The sequence below is a fragment of the Archocentrus centrarchus genome, chromosome 16 (genome assembly GCF_007364275.1).
Source record: "Archocentrus centrarchus isolate MPI-CPG fArcCen1 chromosome 16, fArcCen1, whole genome shotgun sequence".
Lineage (NCBI taxonomy): Eukaryota > Metazoa > Chordata > Actinopteri > Cichliformes > Cichlidae > Archocentrus > Archocentrus centrarchus.
This window is the reverse complement of record NC_044361.1, coordinates 6,848,720-6,865,509: the sequence shown is the minus strand read 5'-3', so window position 1 is coordinate 6,865,509 and position 16,790 is coordinate 6,848,720. Positions and strand designations below refer to the sequence as shown.

General features: G+C 41.4%; 1 protein-coding gene across 2 annotated transcripts; it reads right to left on the bottom strand.

The window, feature by feature from the left end:
- Positions 1-1,271: 1,271 nt before the first annotated feature.
- On the bottom strand, positions 1,272-5,656 carry LOC115795010 (trace amine-associated receptor 6). 2 transcript variants are annotated; one of them, XM_030750762.1, is made up of 2 exons: positions 5,580-5,656; positions 1,272-2,386 (listed from the first exon to the last, which is right to left on the bottom strand). In XM_030750762.1, exons 1-2 carry the CDS (start codon positions 5,603-5,605, stop codon positions 1,285-1,287), a joined length of 1,128 nt encoding a protein of 375 aa, XP_030606622.1. In that variant the 5' UTR covers positions 5,606-5,656; the 3' UTR covers positions 1,272-1,284. The 2 variants fall into 2 exon arrangements, with proteins under 2 accessions (XP_030606622.1, XP_030606623.1); XM_030750763.1 differs by lacking the exon at positions 5,580-5,656 and adding an exon at positions 5,381-5,494.
- Positions 5,657-16,790: the final 11,134 nt, after the last annotated feature.

The following is a 16,790-nucleotide window of genomic DNA, read 5'->3' as shown; positions in this document are numbered from 1 at the left end:
TCTTCTGAATTGCTCTTTGTCTGTCCCCTCACCCAGGACCAATTTGCCATGGCAGACCCTACCAGAGGGATAAGCACCTGGACAACATAGCTCCTGGGATCATTGGGACACACAAACCCCTCCATCATGATAAGGCAGCGAGTCACGGAGGAGTTTATAGCATATTAATAAATACTGTAAAACTGTAGTATGCACTGTAAGCCAGGTTTTGGATCCAGCCCTTTGCAGATTTTAATCTGGCCTGTACCTCATTTTAAATATTTAATGAAATCTGAGTCTGCACAGCATAACGGACAAGCACATCTGCACAGTAGCTTCAAGTTAAGTAATTCAGAATACAACAAAAAAGTAAAGACAGACAGCCTCATCTGAGGTCGACGACATGTGTAGCCTACATCTTTACCAAATGTAAAAGCGTTTGATATCCATTTGCCATGGCAACAATTTCTGTTTTTAAAGGACATTTTCTTTGTCACTTTGATGTTTGAATGCACCCACCAGCAACGATATGGAGTCACAGAGAGGGGAAGAGAGGCTGTTGCCATTTTTTTTAGTTGCTGAAGTAAAAAGAGGCACAAGATTATAGCAGAGTATGTTTCTTTGAGCCCACTCTCAAAGTGATAGTGCTGCAGAAGCAGTTTCATGGCAGAAGGCTCAGCTGTATCTCACACGATCAAAGATCTTTTTGTTGACCAAATGTTATAAAGGCTAAAAAAGTAAGAAAAAGCCATATGAGATGTCTATTTTTGATTACATTAAAGCATGTCAACAAACTTAATGCCGCATGTCTGGCCTTTGATGTGATTCTCAGCGGGGCCTTGAGTGAAACTAAATTGGCACCCCTGCTGTATATTCTAAGTCTTGATCACATAATCTTGAAGTATCTCACTGGGAATAATATACAGAATTACTTAAAACGCATCTGTCTTACTAACAACTCTGATGCTGAAAGAAGACATTTTAATTGCAGTATCCAAAGATAACATGCACAAACTTTTTGTTTTCATCAGGTTTTAATTAATTACACTCAGGAAAATCATCGTTCCAATAATTTAAACAGGCTTCAGTTTTTTTAATATATATATTTCACAGAACAAGACAAATGCCCACAGAAACATAAATCTCTGAGCTGAAAACACTCCATGCTTTTTACTGATGTAAAAATAAACTGTAATTTCACAACAGCAACGCACAAGACATGCAGATATGCCTCTTAGGAGACTCACAATGTGTCTGTACAAAGGGTTTGTGCAACAAGCAAACATCTAAACGATGCAGTCCTCCTCATGTTTGATGTTGGTCTTTGATCCCTGGTGATTTTAAGTTTTGGTGGTTTTTTCTATGAAAAGGCATCAGGAGTTTCTGTGCCCGCAGCCTGAACTTCTGATCCCTCACGCTATAAATAATGACGTTCCAGCAACTGTTGGTGGCCAAAATCCAGAAGGCCAAAAAGGAAAAGTTGCACCATTTATTCCCTAAAACATTCCCAACCACAAAGACAGCTATTGGAGTGAATGATACAGTGAAAGCCACAGTTAGAGTCCCGATGGTTTTGGCTGCTTTAATGTCTGAGAATGTGGGTTTGGTCGTGCTTTGGCTTTCAGTCTCAGCCAAGTGTTTCCTGCGTCTTGAGTGCTGCCTGATGCTGGAAAGAGAGATGATATTAATAACCACAGTGCCACCAAGAAGGGTGAAGTCAAATGCAGGGAAGAGGAGGAGGATGTTCCAGGCCTGGCTAGGGAACTTGCCAATTGTCCCCAGAGCATAGTTGCACATCCGGCTGCAGTCGTTATACTCCAAAGCAATCTCACGGCTGAAAACCATCGGGCACACAGCCAAGAAGAAGCTTCCTACCCAGGAGAGGACAATGAGGATTGTGGTCCTTTTACGGGTAATCACTGAGTCCTTGTGCAAAGGCCTGAGCACAGCGATGCTCCGCTCGATCGTCAGAAGGAAAATAGTTGTAATGGAGACCAAAGTGCACCCAGCAAAGATGGGGCCGATGATGTTGCATGGGTGGAAACTCATTGATTGTGAGTTGTATGAGGTCCACTCCGGTGCTGAGTCAGTTACCATGAGATAAACCTCTGCATAAACTGACAGTGGAACCACAAATATCCCCACTGCCAGATCAGCCACAGCAAGGGATGCCTTCAAGTATCCCTGTGGTGTATGGAAGTGTTTGGTTCCCAGCACCACAGCCAGAGTCACCAGATTCCCAAACAAAGTGGCAAAGATCAGTAGAACCATGAAGAGCACCATGAGGATTTTGTTGGCCAGAGTGCAGCAGCACACAGTGCAGTGTGCCTGTTCAGTTCTGTCAAACATGGTCGGTGTGCTGGTCTCAATCATTGGATAAACTGATGCTGGACATTCACATCGTGACCTAAAATGAACACATAAAGAAAACGGTATCAGGCGAGAGCTGCTTGTGTTGAAATCAGGGACAAAAAGGACCAAAACACAAAATCTGATGACTGAATATCAGCTGAGCAATGCTGTAAAGTTCCTCTACAGTATCTCTTTTTGATAAGTATTTATGTTTACAGACCTATCAATGTAAGAAAAAAAAAAAACAGTAGAAAATAAGAAACATCCAGTCACAGATCTGTAGTGGAGCATCCTACAAAAACCAGGAATGGGATTCAACAGCACTTTCAGCATATTAGTAATGAGATTTAACATCAACACACCAACAGTTTTTGGGGTTTTTTTTTTTGGTTTTTTGGGGGGGGGGGGGGGCACTTTAACTCATTGGGATAAACCACTGTCCCATTTCCTAACATTTTTCAGATAAGGAAATTTAAACATAATTCTCTTTTTCAAAAAAACAACATGGCTGCTGCATACAGTCTACTTCTTCGTGTCAAGTTTTCACTACATCTGGCAAATGATGTAACACCCTGCAACTTGGGCCATGCCCTGCAAATTAACCTCATGTGTGTTATATTTTTTATGACAGAATACCACAGCACCACCACTTACTGCTTTAGCACTGAACCTTTTCTGACGACATTGTGTGCAGCAGTGTCAACCAATGTAGACATAATTCATATGGAAACAGGCCTGGCTTATAAATATATCATTTTATTTATTTGCAGACTCGCTGATTTGTATTTCTACTTGACATAACCACATCAACATCTTTGAGGAGGATTATGGGTATTGTAGCAATTAGAGCATTTGCTATTGATATCCTTTACTATATTCCTCCTTCCATAACCTGACTTTCATATACATGGGCTCTCCTGTTTATAATTCTACAATCAGCCCTCCCAGAATAAACACCAGGTCTGTCATTTACCACACAATCAAATATCTTTTTACCACAGATGTGGTGCTAGTGCTGAATCAAACTGCATGCATTTCAAATTTCAGTGAAAAAAAGGTGGCACAATCATGGTATGATTGTTGGTCCAGAAGATGAAATCACTGACATTGATGGCAATGGGAGGGGCTACCACAATGCCACAATGATTCACTTATGATTTACAGATGCAGCCCACTGTTCCTTTTTCCAATGGAAATGACATATAATACAGCTACATAATGGTGATTTTTGATCCTCAAACTTGTCAAAATATGGGCTGATGTGCAAAAGGCATCAAGACAAAAGTAGCTTTGCACAAGCACAGTAATGTTACCCAAGGAGCCTCATAGTTCATGGTGCATAATCACCCCCCCCTTCCCCCTTGCTGCAGTGAGAGGCAAAATGTCCTAAAAGAAAGATACAGGCTTTTTTAATGCCTTTGCACTTTCCAACTTCCATTTGAGCCTTTATCTGCCTGCCAGCATGTTCCTTTCACCTGATCGTGCTCCTGTGGAGCTACCTTTGAAGCACTTTTGTCTGAAAAAAAGATGCCTTTATGGTGGACTTAAGAGCACAATACACTGCAGCATAAGAAATAAACACCAAATGAACAAAACAGAGCAGACTAATTAGAAATCCACTGCAAGGGAAAAACAAAATAAGCAAAAAGATGAACAATAGACAATATGAACCAACTCAAAACAAGGCAATGTGCAGTTGAAACACACACACACACACACACACACACACACACACACACACACACACACACACACACACACACACACACACACACACACACACACACACCATCCAGACACTTTAATATAGATTTTTTAAAAATTTAATTTAAAAAAATGCTCAGTCAAAACACAAAAAGTTTAATGATAACGGAAAAAGCCATCAGTTTCTCTCTTTTTTCCAACTGTTGGCCTCCTTATGTAATAGACAGATGTGGCCTGCTCAGCTGGCGCATGCGCTCTGCTCTGCTCCGCTCCCTCGCGTGCGGGGCATCTGGATGGACGGATGGATGGATGGATAGATAGATAGATGGAGGGACAGCCTACAACTAACTCCAGCACGAGGTGATGTGACGTCATAATCTGGCCGGACAACAGTTGTAATAGTAAACAAAACCCAGCTGACTTCGCAGCTTGTTTTAATCTACAATCTGGCAGGTTCCTGGACATCCTTCTCCTAGAACACTTACATTTATACACTGAAATAAAATAAACACACACGTTACTTCGTTTAGTGTAACCAGTAGAGATCAGTTAGGCTATTAAATAAACTGAAACAATGTACATTTGCACAATGAGACACTTTCAGACACACAACACGGTCCAGCTGAAACCTCCATCCGTGCATAAAAATCCATACATGGTAATCATCAGCGCTCAGTGAGCAGAGCACATTTTAGAAATGTAAATAACCGACGTGAAGAGATAAAGTATCTAAAGTTAGATAAAAGTTAAGATTTTTAAGCCTTTACATTCTTCAAGGTGAAGAATGGTTATGTGCGCTGCTTTCTGGGATATTCAAGCTCAGTAACAGAACCAATACGCAGCTACAGGCGTCCCTGTCATAATTAATTTTGCCTTTCAGTTTAAGATATCATATCCTGAAGCGTTTTGTTTCACTGTGTAACCATCATCTGAGGTGCGCAGACATGCAGAAAACTTCCACATATCCAGCCAATAATCGTCCGGATGCAAAGTAAAATCCCGTTAAAAAAAAAGAAAAAGAAAAAAGAAATCTGCTAACGCGTGCACGGAGTAGAGCTGCCTGCAAGAGTATGCGCCTCTTACAAGACTTCCACATCAACAAATGAAAGTCTTTATTTATTTACATTTAGGTCTTTAAGTCTATGTATTTTAAAAGAAGTATTAATTTAAATTTAAAAAAAAAAAAAAACCTTCTGGCTGCTGGCTTTAGCGCACTTCCAAAATCTCAGTGCAGACCTTCTTTAAGACCCGTTTCCAGATATCACTCTATGTAAAGACGTCACAGTTTTAACAAACGAGATCGAGATGTTCAAGGTATATTACAGTTCAAATCAAGTCTACTTACTTTCAGCTTTAAATTAATCTCAAGACGCATTGGGAATCAGTCCGTAAAAATAAATAAATAAATGCAATTAAAAAAAAAAAAGGCATCACCCAGTTGTATATCCTCAAAGAAGACTTCCACTGCTGCTTAAAGCATCCCACCGCCCTTCGGATGAAAATTATGAGAGAAAAGAGTCCACGAGGAGAATCAGAAAACTCACTTTCTGATGCTCAGATGTTGGTACATGCGCGGGAGGTTGGGTCTGTGGTGCCGGGCGCTGCGCTCTGGTCCGCACTGCTCCGGTGAGACTGTTAAGTGTGTCCTCCACTGGTTTCTCCATTGGCTGAGGATGATGATGACAGAGTCCACCTCCTATAATATGACGCCGGCTGCACATGAACGCATGTGTGCAGAGGATGAGGAGGGTGATGAATCCTGTTGCTGTGTCCAAGCGGTTCATTTGTCTGGGACTGAGTTCTTGTCTATTTTTTATTATTTACAGAGAACCCTTCATTTTCTGAATTTATTATTATTATTATATTATTATTATTATTATTATAGTTCTGGAATTGTTTATTGAAACCAACCTCACCACTGTGAATTAATGCTGCAGCACGAAAATCAGGTCCCATCTGACCCTTCCAGGTTTAAAGTTATGGAAATCATATTCATGATATTTTTAACCTTTTTCTGACAGCTCACAATTGCACGGCTGCATCACCAATTGGGCAATATGGACTACTTTCCACAAAACCCCAAGTTCCTGGGAAATTGAACATTTGGAAGCACAAAAACACACAGAGTGACTGTTAGCATAGCAAAGACCTTAAAAGGGCATCTTACTTTATCACCTTATCCTGCCAGCCATGCCTCAGCAAGGTTTCTGTCATTAGAATCTAATTTCAGGGTCTTTTATGTGTTAAAATTAAAAGTACATCACAGGTAATCTGGTGTTGAATTTCCAGTATAGATGAGATGTTTCCAGATTTTTTTTCAAACAGGGTGTCACAGAGGGGATATGAACCAGTCAGAGGGTCTTTTTAAAAAAACAGTAAATTCTATTAGAAATTAATACCAAAAAAAAAAACCACAGTAAATTTGATTTTGAAGTAAGCAAGTTATAATGATTTTATTTGTGAACAAGGATCCAGCATCCTTGTTCACAGTTTTTTTCAGATTTTTTGTGCCCAGTGCACACTAACAGGCAAGCCCTGTATACCTGTGCAGAATGGCCTGTACTACAGTTCATGTGACATGTCTTCAGTTCTTCTTTTGAATGTTTTTCACGACTTGCAGCATCTTGACCTAACATAAAACATGCCAGTTTTTTTAGGCAAATGTGTTCATCACCTTGTCAGACAGTTTCACACAGTTGAACAAACCAGTCTTACTGCCAGCTGGCTCAGATCCAGTGCACTTGAGAAGTTGGTCAAATTTCTCTCAGAAGAGATGTCCATTCATCCAGCCAGCCAGCCTCTTCTGCTTATCCAGGTCACCCGGGCAGCAGCCTAAGCAGAGAAACCCAGACCTCCCTCTCCCCAGCCACCTCCTGCAGCTCATCCACGGGGAACAAAGAGGCATTCCCAGGCCAGCCGAGCAATATAATCTCTCCAGTGTTCTGGTTCTCCCCTGTGGCCTCCTCCCAGTAGGGCATGATTGGAACACCTCACCCAAGAGGCATCCAAGTCAGATGTCCAAACCACCTCAACTGGCTGCTTTCAATGTGGAGGAGAAGCTGCTCTAATCTGAGCCCCTCTTGGATGGCTACACTCCTTGCCCTATCTCTAAGGGAGAGGCCAGCCACCCTTCAGAGGAAGGTCATTTCTGCCGCTTGTATCCCCGATCTCACTCTATTGTCACTACCCAGAGCTTGTGACCATAGGTGAGGGTGGATCGACTGGTAAATCAACAGCTTTGCTTTTATGCTCAGCTCTCTCTTTACCACAACAGATCGGTGCAGTGTCTGCATCACTGCAGAAGCAGTCCCAAGCCATCTGTCAATCTCCCACTCCCTTCTCCCCTCACTATTCAGTTCAGTTCAATTCAATTTTATTTATATAGCACCAAATCACAACAAACAGTTGCCTCAATATTGTAAGGTAAAGACCCTACAATAATTACAGAGAAAAACCTCACAATCAAAACAACCCCCCATGAGCAAGCACTTGGTGACAGTGGGAAGGAAAAACTCCCTTTTAACAGGAAGAAACCTCCAGCAGAACCAGGCTCAGGGAGGGGCAGTCATCTACCGTGACCGGTTGGGGCTGAGGGGAGAGAGACAGGACAAAAGATATTCTGTAAAAGAGAGCCAGAGATGAATAATAACTAATGATTAAATGCAGAGTGGGGTATAAACAGAGTAAAAACAGGTGAATGAAAAAGAAATACTCAGTGTGTTTGTGACGTGCTCCCTACACCAGTTATATTTATTGTTTATTGTAGTGTTAATTTGTGTGGCAAATATTCAGTGCTTGTACTCAAGGATCACGTACAGCAGAGAAACACTATTAGACATTGGACCGTGGGCTTAGCTCAGACCTTTTGGACTGTAGCTTTCTTCTTCTGTGTTTGGATCATACCAGCTTCAGCCAGCAGGCCGTAACACCACCAAGCTTGAGCAGGCAGAGCGGCCAGCGATGAGCACATCCAAGATGGAAGCGTGGCAAGAGAGGAGGGCTACATTCCAAACTAAAGGCTAGAGCTACATGACCACTGCTGTCTAGCCTTTTGGTTGCTAATGTCCGCTCTTTCAAAAACAAGATGGATGAGCTGAGAACCAGGACAACAGCTCAACAGGAGATCAGGGATTGCTGTGCTCTGATTGTCACAGAAACCTGGATCACTGCAGTCTCTGGAGCTTGAAAAAGGCGACTGGACTTCTTTTTGTTTCTTGAAGACGTTTCGCCTCTCATCCGAAAGGCTTCTTCAGTTCTCAACCAAATGGTGGAGAGACCCAGGTATTTAAACCCCTGTGGGCGTAGTCCCCTGGAGGTGGTTATGACCCTCTATTGATCATGTGCTTGAACACATGTGCCCAGGTGTGAAGGGGGGCGTGGGTCATATTTAATCAGTGGTTTCAGTTGAAACCAACTTAGGACTCCGCTCCATTGTTTCCTGTGGCCTATTGAGGTCACTGGAACAAAGGTGTAAATGGGGGTTGAGACGTCTGGGAAGGGAGCTCAGGACAGCACTGTAAGCGGGGGAAAGTTGGTGACGTAATCCACCTCCTCTGTTCAATGATGGTTGTTCACAGTGGACATAGATGGCTTCTTTCACTCCTCTTTCAAACCATCTGTTTTCCCTGTCCAAAATGTGGACCTGGATCTGGATCACTGCAAGTATGCCGGACTCGGCCATTCAGCTACAGACCCACTCAACTGCATTGGCCTCTGGTGACGCAGATGGCTACAAAAAAAGGCGAGATACTGTATGACCTACGTAGATCCATCAGGGAAGACAAGAGGCAGTACAGATTGAAGGTGGATGGATATTACAGCAACTCTGATTCCCGATGCATGTGGCAGGGCTTGCAATACATCACTGACATGTTGCCTCTCATGAAGGGCAATTCCAGACTGAAACAGAGTCCAGCCTCTCTCCAGGAGACTGGTTCCAGAGCCCAGGCTATGAGTTGAGGTGAGCTTGACTATATCTAGCTGGTCTTGCTCAGCCTCACACACTAGCTCAGACTTCTTCCCCACCAGAAAGGTTCCACGTCCCAATAGCCAGTCTCGACAGTCTCGGGGCTCGGTCCGTTAGGTGCCTCCTGCAGATAGCGGGCCTACAGGAGGCAGAAGAGACGTTTGCTTTCTAATTGCCTCCTCAGCTTTGTGGCAGCACATTAGTATTAGCATACCTCTCCCAGCTGTCATCTACGGAACAGCTGAAGCCAGAAGATGGCAGTTCATGCAATACTGCATACAACAACTAATACAGCAAATTAACAATTCATGAATTGCCTCAAGGCATACCAGTGTGCCCATTTGGGAACCACTGCGTTAGGCAGCAGCTTTGAAGCACAATATCCAAGGTCTTCAAGATTCAGTCTGTTTGGAACAGTAAGTACATTTAATGGTATTGTGCTGTAGCAATAACACAGATGAATAAGAAAAAACACAGAGAATGGCTTGATCACATGATTATGACAGGATTATGAACAATAAACTCCATTATTGTGATGCATTTCCAGTTCAAACATTGCCATCATTACCGTTGGCTTGTTGCATGAAAAAAGAAGTACAACACATGTCGTGTACATTTGAAGCTGATTTGCTGCTACGGCTCTTCTTCTGTTTTTAAAAAAGGATTAAAACAGATCAAGGATGATAACATTTGGAAATTGAACTGCTGCATACAGTTCTCTGGATCTGCTACAACCCCCAAAATCAGATAATTGTAGTAAAACTGTGTCACTCAAGCTAGGCAACACATCTTTATATCTCTAATTTTTTGAAGCACCCATTTCAGGAGGCTTTAGGATCATTCTGGCTCCTCTGAAGTGTACAAAACACTTCCTGTGTGTTGCAACAGTATCATTTATCTGCAGGTTTGGCTCCAGTCCTGCGGTGGGCAAAACAAAACAAAAAAATAATCCCGTGCTTGTCTGTGTGCGGTGGGTAATCCTTAATCCAGTGATCACAGCAGGCGACTCCACACCATTGCTTCAGCTGTGTCACAGTTTGGAGCATTTGTTTCTGCAGTTTCACTCAACCAGGCAGTGACATGAAATATATACATTATAAATATTTTAAAATGTGGCATAAGTGTTAATGACTGGTCTTTAATGAAAATTTGCCGCCTCATGCAGTTGATATAAAAGTTTTCCCTCAACCAGCCACAACAGTAGAATGTGGTTCACACATTAATAGATAATGACAGAAAGAAATTAGAGTGGAGAAGCAGTAAAAGGAAATTAACCTTTTCCTTTCATGTCCCCAATTTGTTTGTAGTTTCAGAAATTAGCAAGACAACGAATAAGACGAGTAATTTAAGTACTAACATTTTTAAAAGGCCACAAAATCAGGTACCCACTAATTTATATTATTATGCATTCACAGGTTTAGAAATTGTTTTGCACTTTTCTGATCTCACTGACCACCTATCAGCCCCTGCAGCCAGCTGAGAATCTTAAATTAAGCTAACATCTATGAGTGTGGGAGGAAACCCACTAGGACTGGTGAGAACAAAAGAAGACTTAAATCTTGTTGCTGTGAGCCCACACAGCAAACAACTACAGCACTGTTCCATCAATATCCAAAACAAGATACAGAATGAAAAAAAAATGTGTTTCATTAAACTTAAACAATATTTTGAAAACCTAGTCTCTTTGTTTTGTTTATCTGAACACACACTTTCTAAAAAAACAGTGCAAGTAAGTACTTGCACTGTAAGACCGAGGCTGTCTGCAGCACCCCAGGGGCCCTGAAGAACCGAGGCCACACATCCTGATGGCATCTACATGCCCGCCACAGCAGAAGGAAAAGGATGGCCCAGACGGCGCAACTGCAGCCAAAAGGCAAGAGCCCCAGAGAACCAGATGCAATGGGCAGCTGACCCCGCAGAGACCGGCCGCCGTGGCGCAACATTACCTGATCTGATGAGTCCTAATTTCTGCTGTAACATTTGGACACTCAGGACAGAGTTTGATGCAATTCTTTTTTTGGTGGAATTGGTTGTAGATTAGGCACTAATGCCATGTGGGTGGAAAAGGATGCTAAGGTTATTTGTGGGGATGAAAAAAAAAAAAGATCAAGCAATGCAGCAACAATGATATGACAAACCACACATGGAAGAAGATGGGGTTTTTAAAATCTATTTCAGTTAATACCAGAATATTATTATTATTAAAACTTCATTAATATCACATGATAACCATTAGTGGTGGTTCTGCCATTGCATTATAGTTTGGACCAGATTTCTTTGAGTTTCATATTTTTCATTAGTTTTAACTTTCATTTTTTTTTGCTTTACAATTTAGGTTAGTTTTGGTTAGTTTCCAGAGTAGGTTTAGTTTTGGTTTTTCTTAGTTTTTATGGTGTACCCTGTCTTACTATCCATGACGGCTGGGCGAGGCTCTAACCCACCTGCAATCCTGAATTCAATAAGCAGAAGAGGGAGGATGGATGGATGGATGGATGGATGGATGGATGGATGGATTGATTGATTGATTGATTGATTTTGTAATAGTTGTAGTGTGATTTCTGTGAAGGTATCTGACACAGTATACAAATGCACCAAAGCCTTCTGTCATGGTCCTGGGCCTTTTGTCCAGTGTTTGATGTGTTATTGTTTAATTTTTTCAGTTGCATCTCACAGTTTGCTCATGGTTTAGATTCTCTGTTTAGTTTGTTCCTAGTTCTGGTTATTTTGAGTTCTGTATACATTCAGGGATTTCCAGGATGGTTTCTTTATAGTTACATTCTCAGGTTATGTTCAAGGTTTCTGTGTCGTGTTCTTAGTATTGATTTAGTTGTTCCCTCAGGCCCTAGTTTAGTTCTCTGACTCCTCTCTTCTCCATGTCAAGTCTGCGTTTCTGTCACGTTTAGTCCTTTGCTGTTTTTTTTCTTTTGGTTTTTTGTGCTGGCTCTTGTCTCGTGTGCATTCTGTTTAGTTTTGCTTCCTCTTGTCTTGTTAGTCACATTCTGGTCACCTGTTTTCCCCAGCTGTGTCCTTTCTCCCTAATTACCACGTGTGTATTTAAGCCCTCATTTTTCTTCAGTTTCTTTGTTGTGACCTTTTCTGTGGCTTTCCTTCTGCTGTGTGTGCTGTTTCTTCTGAGTTTTGTCTTAGAAAAGGTATTTCTGGTGCTCAGTTTAAATTAGTTTGTTTACCCTCATGTGTGCCAGCCAATAAAGCTGAATTCTGAGTTAATTCTCTGCCCTCCGAGTCCTCCATTTGGATCCTGTTTTGCCCTCCACACAACCCTGGCTGTGACACCCTCTCAGGCTTGTTGTGTTTCTAAATTTGAACAGACTGTTAAAGACTAAAACTAAAGACATGTTCTGTGTATTTTTAGTTTAATTTCAGTTTTTCATTTTTGTCTAAAGTCTAGTTTTTCTTAACCTTGTTAGCAGTTTTTAGTAACCTCTGACTTCAGCATTCCATCATTTTGTTCCATCACCAAGTTGGATATACAGCTGATTTTGATGTGTCAAACTCGTCATCAAAGCCCGCGTTATCTGTAGAGCAGCAGCCAATTTTACATCACAGTGGAAACAGATTCAAGGAAAACCGTACAATCCAATCAACCCAGCAGAGCCTCAGCAATCAAAGATAGCATTAAAACCTTTATAGTTTCATTCCCCTTGAAAGATGAGAACAGCACAAGTTGACAAAAACAAGCTGTGTGTTTTCCATTCAAATGGCTTCTGTCTTTGTAATATTGAATATGATATGTCCTGTGATTGATCTCTTCAATAATTTCTCTCAAATTCCAGGCAAATAAAATCCCTGCCTATCTATTCTGTCTCATCAAACCCAGAGCTGAAACATTGCTTTGTCAAGTTATCAGACATTTCATTTAAAAGTCAAGTATGCACACTGAAATAACAGCAGTCTTAATACTGGTGTTGGACTGAAATGTCAGTTTGAATTTCATTACTGCGGCTTCCAAATGAAGAGCTTATTAGGTTTAAGTGTTTAACTGTTCTAATAGGTTTTACTGTAAATAATTCAATTTGGAGAAAGAAATTTATGCTATTTTAAATGAAGAAGAGAAATGGTTTGCTCTCAGCATCTTGACTTTAAATACTGATTTGTACAACTCATAAACAGAGAGCAAGAGGCAACCCTCTGAGGCTGAAAAATAAAGCCAACATGAAGTGCCAGAAACTGCAGTTCCCCTAATGGCCACTTGAGGCTGGCTTTAAAGGTGGGTCAGTCCCTGCAGATTCACGTGTTAAAATGCCCAAGTTTAGAGCAGAATTTATGATTGCTTTCATTGCTAACAGATTGCCACAGTCACCTGTAGTTTGCATGGAAGACACCAACTCGTCTGCAAACACTCTCTAAGTATTTTGGAAATTTGGAAAAGTGCACAAACAGGAAAAGGAGAACATTCACCTTCGTATATTAAAAGTTGTGCTTCAGCACTGCACCCAACACATTTCAAAAGATGCAGCTTTTACTTTGAAGGAAAACACTCTCCATTTCTAGGTTGTGTTTCACAATTTCTCTACTGCTCAGAGAGTAGTTGGCCAGTGTTGACGTGTTCCATGCAAACTACAGGTGACTGTGGCAATCTGCTAGCAACCAGAGGAATCACAGGGAGGTTTTTGGCAACCAGTCAATAAATAGACATTTTCCCCTAGTGACTGGTGGTTGCCAGAAGGTCACTGACTGGTCTCTAGGCTTGTATGACTGACACCCCACCACCACCACCAAAAGAGGAAAGAAATCAAGACGGGAAGCAAAAATGAGGCTTCAAAATGTCGATTTACAAACGACGAACCCTTTTTGGCTTTTCTTTATAGAGAATGCTGTAGGGCTGCAACCATACTGATGATACAATTACAAAGTCAGTCATCAATCTGTGACCTAGAGAGTCCTGGTGCCACCTGCACTTATGGACATCCTTATGTTCGAACATGGTGTTCATTAAAAGAAAAACTGTGGTTTTCAAAGAAGTCCAATAACAAAACACCGCACTGGTTCAGATCAGACAGACTCCTCCTCTCAGTCATGCCCCTTTAGGGCCCACTGTCATTGCCCACATGAGCACTGAAGTCTCCCAGTAGGACGATGGACTCACAGATAGAGCACCCTCAACACTCCGCCCAGCGACTCCAAGAAGGCTGGGTACTCGAAACTGTCATTTGGTACATAAGCACAAACAACAGTCAGGACCCATTCCCTGGCCCAAAGGCGCGAGGAAGCAGCCATCTTATCCACTGGTGAAAACTCTGATGTACAGGCAGTGAGCCAAGGGGATTCAAGTATACCCACCCCAGCTTCCTGCCTCTCACTGAGGGCAACCTCAGCCCTTCTCCTGGACACCTGTTCCAGAGCCCAGGTTTTGTGAGCCCGACTATATCTAGCCAGTATCTCTCAACCTCCCGTACTAACTCAAGCTCCTTCCTCACCAGCGGGGTGACAGGGCCTCTGCCCTTGGCTGCTGCCAGACACACATTGCACTCAACCCCTACAATGCCTCCTGCGGGTGGTGGGCCTACACAAAGATGGGCCCATACTGTATCTCCTCCTCTCCTAGGCTACAATTTAAAAAGCATTTTACACATCTTATTTAACTGTTGTTTTAACATTTCAGAGGATTTATTTTAACCTGTCATTACGACCATCTTCAGTTTGACTGAAATGAAAAATGAAAATGTTAAATTTAACACAGATGTCCAAAAACTGCAACTCTTCAGCCATGTTTGCAGGTAAACAGCATAATCTACATTTACCTTTCACTAACCAAACCAGCCTTTTATTAACACAAAACAACTACGTTTCAAGTGCTTATGTAAAAAAAAATGTATTAAATGCTGATGCTGTTAAAATATAATTGAACAGAACCAAAATGATTTTGCAGAATCCTTCAATTTAATTATTTTTGTGTAACAACATGGGTAGATTTTACACACTATATCCTAAATACTACTACTATGTTAAGAAGGTACTTTAACAATTAAGAATTTCATTTCTGTAAAGTTGAAGGATACTCAAGAGACAAAAGGAAAGGCAAACTGAAGTAGAACAGCTCGAGATCTTGACTTTAAATGTTTACTGGGTCAAGCTCCAAAAACACTGGCTCTTACATTTTCTGTGATACAACTCAATGGCATCTTATTATTACACACACGCTGCCTGGTAAATCTCTACAGTTCATCTTATGACACAGGTTTTTTTATTAATATGAACATTCTTCTTTCTTCTTCTCTGTTTTCTTGCTGGGCTGCAAGTTTTTGAACCAAAAGCATGAAGCAACTTCAGAAAACATCCAGTTGATTTTAATTTATCTTCAGCTGGACATTAGAACTTCTGCTGTTTGCACTGAAGGAGGACTTGTCACATATCACTCAGCAATATGGATAAGAGGGAAAAATTACAGCTCATTCACTGAGCATACAAATGTATCAGCCTTTAAATACACACCTTGGATCTCCATGCACATACAATAATATATATTTATTTTTTTATTTTCAATAAGGCTTAAGGCTTACAAAAGGAAACTTTGTCTTTTACCATACAGGGATACCATGAAAGTGTGTAATGATGTAATTTCTATGTTTGCATGTTTGAGGTTTTAAAGCAAAGTGAGGCAACAATTTGCATGGGCTCACCAAAATTTGACAATAGAATTAGTGGGAAAGTGTTGCCTGGTCTGATGAATCTCATTCAGATGTTAGGTTCAGAATTTGGCATAAACAACATGAAAGCGTGAATCCATCCTGCCTTATATCAGATTGGTGGGGGTGGCGGTATGTTTGGGATTGTTACTTCGCGCACTTTGAACCCCTTAGTACCAACTGAACATTGTTTAAACACCACAGCCTGGTGTTGCTGAGCATGTCCATCGCTTTATGATCACAGTGTGCTTCCAGCAAGATAACACACCATGTCACAAAGCTCAAATCAAAATTTTTTTTAAACATGACAGTAAGTTCACTGTACTCAAATGGCCTCCACGGTCACCAGAGCTAAATCCAGTAGAACGCCTTTGGGATGTGATGGAACAGGAAATTTGCATCATGGATGTGCAGCCAATAAATCAACAGTAAATGTGTGATTGTGCTATCATGTGGACCAAAATCTCTGAGGAATGTTTCCACCACTTTGTTCTGTTTATACCAAGAAGAATTAAGGCAGTTCTGAAGGCAAACAGGCACCCAAGCTGGTACTTAGTGAAGCGGCCACTGAGTGTATATCAGCTACTGTTCTACAACACCTGTCTTTTCTGTTTCCTTTCAAGTGTTTGGTTAGTGTGGCTGGAAAATGAGATCACAGTCCAGCTCTGTGTCTGTGCGTTGTTTGATGCTGAGCAGGTAGTGTGCTCTGATTGAAAACTATGAGAGCACCAAAAGGGTAAAGTGATTAGCCAGATCATTTTTCACACTGATTATGCGCAGAAATGTGTGGTTGTGGTTTGATTACTTGCAGTGGCCTGGATACCTAACCAAAGAGTTTAACTGTGCAATGCCACATCCACTTCATTCAAACTTTGCCCCACCTCCAAACAGTGACAAGTGGACAGAAAAAAATATGTATAAATGCAGAAATCTCTTGTGAATTCACCAAAGTTGTTGCATCTTTATGCTCACTGTGAGAAATCAGTTGTTTTCACTGTTTCATAGCACAGTGTAACTCCTAATTCAATGTGATGAAAATGTGCCAAGAATGCCTCTTGTGGTGTTTGTTTTGTAATCTAATGCAAAAAAAAAAAAGGCACACAATGAATCATGCTCAAGTGTGTCTCATAGCACATCCTCCC